This window comes from Octopus sinensis, linkage group LG27 (genome assembly GCF_006345805.1).
Source record: "Octopus sinensis linkage group LG27, ASM634580v1, whole genome shotgun sequence".
NCBI classification, from domain to species: Eukaryota; Metazoa; Mollusca; class Cephalopoda; order Octopoda; family Octopodidae; genus Octopus; species Octopus sinensis.
The window spans coordinates 4157441-4164940 of NC_043023.1; the positions used below are offsets into that span (position 1 = coordinate 4157441).

The 7500-nt window shown below is 37.3% G+C and overlaps 1 protein-coding gene across 1 annotated transcript in view; it reads left to right on the forward strand.

Annotated features, from left to right (window-relative positions):
* LOC115225482 (netrin receptor UNC5C) overlaps nucleotides 1-7329 on the forward strand; it is a 69003-nt gene extending 61674 nt beyond the window's left edge. Inside the window, exons 12-13 of the mRNA XM_029796437.2 lie at nucleotides 5356-5457; nucleotides 6936-7329. Of these exons, the coding sequence (XP_029652297.2) occupies nucleotides 5356-5457; nucleotides 6936-7107 (274 nt within the window). The 3' untranslated portion in view covers nucleotides 7108-7329. The remainder of the gene's footprint in view (nucleotides 1-5355; nucleotides 5458-6935) is intronic.
* Nucleotides 7330-7500: the final 171 nt, after the last annotated feature.

Genomic DNA, 7500 nt, shown 5'->3' on the forward strand with positions numbered 1-7500 from the left:
GGTTGATTTATGTGTCACCAGTACGGGTGCACTTAACCTGACAGGTCCTCTTATAGGCGCAGAAGTGGTTGTGTGGTAAGTAGAATGCTTACCAACCACATGGTTCTGGGTTCAGTCCCACTGCGTGGCACCTTGGGCAAGTGTCTTCTACTATAGCTTCAGGCCAACCAAAGCCTTGTGAGCGGATTTGGTAGACGGAAACTAAAAAAATCCCATCATGTGTGTATGTGTGTGTGTGTATGTTTGTCCCCCAGCATCACTTGACAACCAATGCTGGTGTGTTTACATCTCTGTAACGTACCAGTTTAGCAAAAGAGACCGACAGAATAAGTACTAGGCTTACAAAGAATAAGTCATGGGGCTGATTTGCTTTACTAAAGGGATGCTCCAGCATGACCACAGTCAAATGACTGAAACAAGTAAAACAATAAAAGAATATGTACAATGTCACTAAAGCACTAGTATTGCTAGAAATAAGAGTCAAACCAACTCATAGCTACAATAATGCACTGTATTATGTGTGTTATTGTGGCAATGAGTTGGTTTGACTCTTATCTCTAGCAATACTGGCGCTGAATCGCACCCTCAGTTGCTCTAGTGACATTATATATTTTTGCCTTTCGGTTGAAAAATTGCTAACAAGCCACTCTTATCATTTATATATCTATCTAGTAATAAATCACAGTATGTGTGTGTATAATGACTAACACATGCACTTCCACAATTCTCAACCGATTTTCACCAAACTTTACACACACATTTATGTCCCAAGGATGATTATGCACTAAACATTTTGCCCAGAACTCCCGAATAAATGGAGCTAAATGGACATAATTTTTTTTGCATGTAGGGTCTTCCATACTTTTTTCATCTTTTTATAAAAGTGAAAAAATTTTGTCCACTTCTTTATTTCAACTGTCCACCTGCCGTGGTGATTAAATTGGCTAGGAACACTGTATGCAATGAATATCCAATACCAAACAATCTTAATCTCCATATTTAAACTGCATTAAACTTTGGCAAGCTTACCTTTACCTATTTTGAGTTACCTGAAAGGTGATGTTCCCTTCCCACTCTTCTATTTGTTGATACCTTTGTTTACCTACCAATGCATTGTTTCACTTTAAGGATGTTTATTTACCCATCCATTATGATATTTTGATTGTTGTCCATTGTTTCAAATCCATTTTAGCATTGCCATTCTAGCCATTTTTAAAACAATCACATATTTAACCCAAAGAATCAACCTTTGCTTCCACTAGTGAATGCTATATGTATCTTTCAGAAAGATCCATACCAATTTAACTTTATGCAGCATTTATAGTTAGTTTATGCACAGGCTATGTGGGAAGACAGAATAAAGGGGCTTTTGTTAGCTTATCTCCATGAAAAAATAGCTCCTTTTGCTGCTGAAAAAAATAGAAGAGAGGTTTCAACGTCTTCCTTCAATTTCATTACACCATTTATGTGGCTGTTTCTGACAAGAAATTTCACTTAGATATAAAACAACTATATTTTGTAGTCTACTCCCAGTAGCTCTGCTTTGCATCGCTTGCAAACTTATATGTTTTATGATCATTAAAATACAATAACCTCCACAATAACCAGCTTTCAGTTTGATTTTCCATTCCTAGGTTAATTGGAAACATAGAATGCTGTGCTATTCATAAACCTTCTTTGTAGTTCAATTATTTGGTGAAAAGAATACCACCAAAGCAACTTAAACATTTGCTAGTATATATATATATAAGCATTTTGTGTATGTGTATATGTATGTGTGTATATATATATATCTATATATATATATATATATATATATATATATATATATATATATATATATATATATAAAACATATATCAACATCAGCATCAAAATAAATATCAAATGGAAATTGTATTTACGATACCTGTGCTGGTGGCACGTAAAAAGCACCATCCGAATGTGGCCGATGCCAGCCTCCCCTGGCACGTAAAAAGCACCCACTACACTCATGGAGTGGTTGGCGTTAGGAAGGGCATCCAGCCGTAGAAATACTGCCAGATCAGACTGGAGCCTAGTGCAGCCTCCTGGCTTCCCAGACCCCGGTCGAACCATCCAACCTGTGCTAGCATAGAAAACGGATGTTAAATGATGATATCTATCTTCCCTGCATTTTATGTGGCACTGGCCCAAAGTCCTTGCAATCGAATCCTATTTAAAGAGCCCTGTGCTGGTGCCACTTAAAAACCCCCATAATAGCACCCTTGCAGGTACCACATAAAAGCATCCAGAAGCTGAAAGAAGCCCACCATATATACCTTTTCTCTTTTACATGTTTTGGTCATTAGTCTGTGGCCATGCTGGAGCACTGCTTTGAAGAATTTTAGTCAAATGAATTGACCTCAGTACATTTTTCTTTTTGTTTTTTAAGCCTGGTACTTATTCCATTGAACACTTCTGTTGAACTGCTAAGTTATGGGGGTGCAAACATGCCAACAGTAGTTGTCTAGTGGTGGTGGTGGTGGGGGACAAACAGAGACACACAGATATACATACATATAAAGTGGTTGACATTAGGAAGGGCATCCAGCCATAGAAACCATTCAAAATCAGATTAGATCTTGGTGCCAGCTTTGGTCAAACTGCCCAACCCATGTCAGCATGGAAAACAGAGGTTAAAGGATAGTGATTCATTTCCAGTTTTATTGTTGAAAATATGTCCAGCCAGGGAGAAATATTACCTTGTTTGGAAGCAGGTGAGGGTTAGCAACAGGAAAAGCATCTAACTTCAGTGAATTCCATCTGACCCATGCAGGCATGGAAAAGTGGACGTTAAAACAATGATGAGGATGAAAGTGTGTGTGTGTGTGTGTGTGTGTGTGTGTGTGTGTGTGTGTGTGTGTGTGTTGATTCAACACTGTTTGAGCAAAAATGGTAACATTCTTTACCTATCTCATTACTTCTGATATGGACAAGGTTGGGGGGAAAAAAAGCAAACCAAGTGTTGGTGACAGGTTGAGCACCCGTCTGTAGAAAAACAACTTCTACAAATCTCATCTCACCAATACCAGCATGTTAATGTTGATATAAGCATCTATGAGCATCTATGTGTGTATAAACATTTTATATATATTCATTCTCATGTATTCATATATACCAGATTATGTATGCATGTGTAAATATATGTATATATATGTGTGTGTGTGTGTGTGTGTGTGTGTGTGTGTGTATAAATATATACACACATATATATATTCCAAGAAAGTTAGAGGTTGTGAATCCAACCCACTAAGGGATAATATCTATCCAATATACTGCTGATAGAATACCCAATTATTAATACACAAGGGTTTTCTCTTGCATTGCAATTACATTACCGAGTGTACTAAATCAGTGAAGGTAAAGATATATTTTACCATTAATTTATATAGAAAATGGAGGGGATTAATAGGTGGTTCATCAACTTTTAGACATTATATTATGTCAATTTATTTATTTGTTTACTAGAATGACAATTACAAGAATATACATACATGGATAACATATTATGCTTTACATATAAAATATATTAATATATAAAGATACCAGTAATTATTAAAATATAACATACAGGAATATATATTATTATTATTATTATCATTAGACAATACAAAGAGTGCAATGCCATTGCAATAGCTGTTTTATTGGTTGAGCAATATTCTGACAGCAAGCCTGTTTTTGTCAAGTTCAAAATGAAAAGCGATACATAGAAATTCAAAGTTTGAGTGAGGCAACCAGCGTTCCCACATTAATGAGATGACATCATCAGTCTTCAATTTTCAAGTTTACGACTGGCAAAAAGAAAAAGAAAGAAAAAAAGAAAAGGACAAATAACATTTAATCAAACAGCTTTGTGGAAATATGTTGAAATTCTCTTGTCCTTTTATTCTTCCCTCCAGTGTGTGATGTTAATAACTAATGAACATATTTCTCCTCATGCATTTCGAGGACTGAAAGTGTAGCAGATTCAGAATATTTTCTGAGAATATGCACTTTCAATTTTTTTTTCAAAATTGCAGCCGGTTGAAACGAAATGTTTGTCAAGTTCTGTCTAATTACTGTTATTGTGCCATATCTGCGTCCATTTAATCTTTTGTTTAATTGTTCCGTTGTACAACCTACATAAATTGTGTTTGGTGCAGTCTGCTGTGTACACCAAATGGGGATCTCTATGCATCCCACCTTCCGTGTAAATCATAATATTTCTTGTTATGATTCCTGATGGAATTGATGGCTCATGTTGCACAATGAAAAGGGCTTCTCTTGCAGCTGATTTTCAAAGTACAGCAAGCAGACACTCTAATGTTAGTTTCCTTGGAGTCAGAAATAGAGGTTAATAGTTCTCTTATATTTTTATTCCTTCTAAAGGCTACAATAGGTGGCTGAGGAAATATATGTTTGAAACGAAGATATTTTCTGCAACATGCGGATAACTTTCATGTAACACTTTTGAAATGCCAGCGAAATTTTGGTGCCAGTTAATCACTAAAGGAATTCTGCCATATATTGTACTTTGTTTGCTAAAATTATGTGTGAAAGTTTGACTTTCCTTGTCAGAGCTATTCATTACCAGTAATCTCATCGGGTAAACTGAGCCAGCTTCCTTCAGTCTTTGAATTTTTTTTTCTTTTGAAACATTAAATGAATGAAAGTTTGAAGAAAATGCTTTTCTTTCTGTTCCCAGAACTAGCATGACTTGTCCCACCTTCTTTCTGGCATTCATTCCCAGTTTTGAGAGGAGGGGTTAGTTGATAACATCAGCCCCAAAAAGAATTATTTTTATTATTATTATTCATTTTTCTATTATAATCACATGGTTTCAGGTTCAGTCCCACTGCATGGCACCTTGGGCAAGTGTCTTCTATTATAGTCTTGGGTCAACCAAAGCCTTGTGAGGGGATTTAGTAGATGGAAACTGAAAGAAGCCCATCACATGTGTGTGTGTTTGTATGCCTGTGTCTGTTTGTCCCCCAACATTGCTTGACAACTTGGGTTTGGGTATGTTTACATCTCCGTAACTTAGAATAAGTACCAGGCTTAAAAATAAAAAAACAAATACCAGTGTTGATTCATTCAACTAAAAGTTTCTCAATCCAGTGCCCCAGCATGGCCACATTCTAATGACTGAGACAAGTAAAATATAATAAGAAAAAAATGGCCAAATAAACAGTATATTTTGATATTTAATACACGATGTAGAATTTGTTGCCTGCCAACATAGGCACATGACTACATATTATGAAGAGTTCAGTTACTGAAACCAGCCCAAGTATATGACTGGTACTTATTAGATAACCTACTGATACCATATCTGTTGATTTGCCTCTATTTCAGATTTCCTGCCCATATTCGGAACCAATTGTGCCTCTTGCTGAATTCACCCAATGCCCGCGGCAATGACTGGCGGATGTTGGCGCAGGCATTGACTGTTGACAGGTAAGCTTACCAATGCTGTTTTTAGTGCTGTTTAGCCCTAGGCCACTCCTAATCCAGTGGCTCTATGAATCAAATGTGTCCCAGCTGTGACTGTCTCATATTTTATCTAAGCATAGTGTATCTAGGGCTACATTTTCTAATGTATAGTATAGTAGCTAGTATTAGTGACTATAGATGTTCTTTATCCCAACTCAGTCCTGATCCAGGAACCACGCATGTTTCCAGAGGTGAACTTTGCAAACCCCAAAGAATCCCTCTCAACACATGGCTATGATGCTCCCCCACTACTTCTGCTCGTGATCAGATGTGCATAAATCATCATCCACTAAGGGACATGTTCAACTGGTTAAGGTCAAACAACTGACAAACAAATCTGTGGTATTGAGCAGAATATTTGCTGTATTTGCCCATCTTTTATGCAAAGATAAAACATATACATGCAACATTTCCAATCAGTTGAGATCAGAAGCCATGAGAGCCTTGGTACTGCATCAGGGCAATTATCATTATTAAGGCAGCAAGCTGGCAGAATCATTAGCACGCCGGGTGAAATGCATATCAGTATTTCATCTGCCGTTACGTTCTGAGTTCAAATTCCACCGAAGTCGACTTTGCCTTTCATCCTTTTGGGGTCGATTAAATAAGTATCAGTTACACACTGGGGTGGATATAATCGACTTAATCCGTTTGTCTGTCCTTGTTTGTCTCCTCTGTGTTTAGCCCCTTGTGGGTAGTAAAGAAATAGGTATTTTGCCTGTCATTATGTTCTCAGTTCAAATTCCACCGAGGCTGACTTTGCCTTTCATGTTTTCAGTCTCCAGTCTGATCTGGCAGAGTTTCTACAGCTGGATGCCCTTCCTAATGCCAACCACTCTGTGAGTGTAGTGGGTGCTTTTTACGTGCCACTGGCACAGAAGCCAGTCAAGGCAGCCCTGGCATTGACCACGTTCGAATGGAGCTCCACATGTGCCACCGGTACAGGTATCACAACTACAATTTGAAGGCGGCAAGCTGGCAGAAACGTTAGCACACCGGGCGAAATGCGTAGCCATATTTCGTCTGTCGTTACGCTGTGAGATCAAATTCTGCCGAGGTCGACTTTGCCTGTCATCCTTTCGGGGTCGATAAATTAAGTACCAGTTACGCACTGGGGTCGATGTAATCGACTTAATACCTATGTCTGTCCTTGTTTGTCCCATCTATGTCTAGTCCCTTGTGGGTAATAAAGAAATAGGTACAGGTATCACAACTACAATTTCCATTTGATATTTATTTTGATGTTGATGTACTTGACTCAATAGGTCCCCAAATTCTGCCGAGGTCAACTTTGCCTTTCAGAGTCAATAAATTACGTACCACCTCAGTTCTGGGGTCGATGTAATCAACTAATCCCCTCCCCACAAATTTCAGGCATTGTGCCTATATTAGAAAGGATTGTTATTATTTTGTTTCTATTTTTGTTGTTGTTGTCATTGCAGGTACATAAATTACTTTGCAACGAAGCAAAGTCCAACGGAACACATCCTCGATCTCTGGGAGGCCCGGCACCGAGAGGACACAGCTGTCACAGACCTGATGAACATTTTACGTACAATGAGACGCATGGATGCGGCAGCCGTGCTCGAGAATGACTCTGGGGCTTGGTTATGAACAACAACAACAACAACAAGGGACTATTACAGCAACTACTATTACAACTACTACTATTACTATTAATACTACAACAATATTACAATGTACAAATAACAAGATGTTGGCCTCTGGGAAGAGGATGATATATATACAGACTTGAGAGGAGTGTGAATGGGATGATGTATATACACACAAATTATTGTATGTGTTTGTGTATATAAATATATATGTGTGTGTGTGTGTGTGTGTATGTATGTATATCTAAATGTAAGTATATATATATGTATATATATATAAATGTATGTATATATATATATACATATGTGTATATATATATGTGCCTATATGTATATATAATATACATGTATACATGTACATATAATATACATGTATACATATGTACATATATAT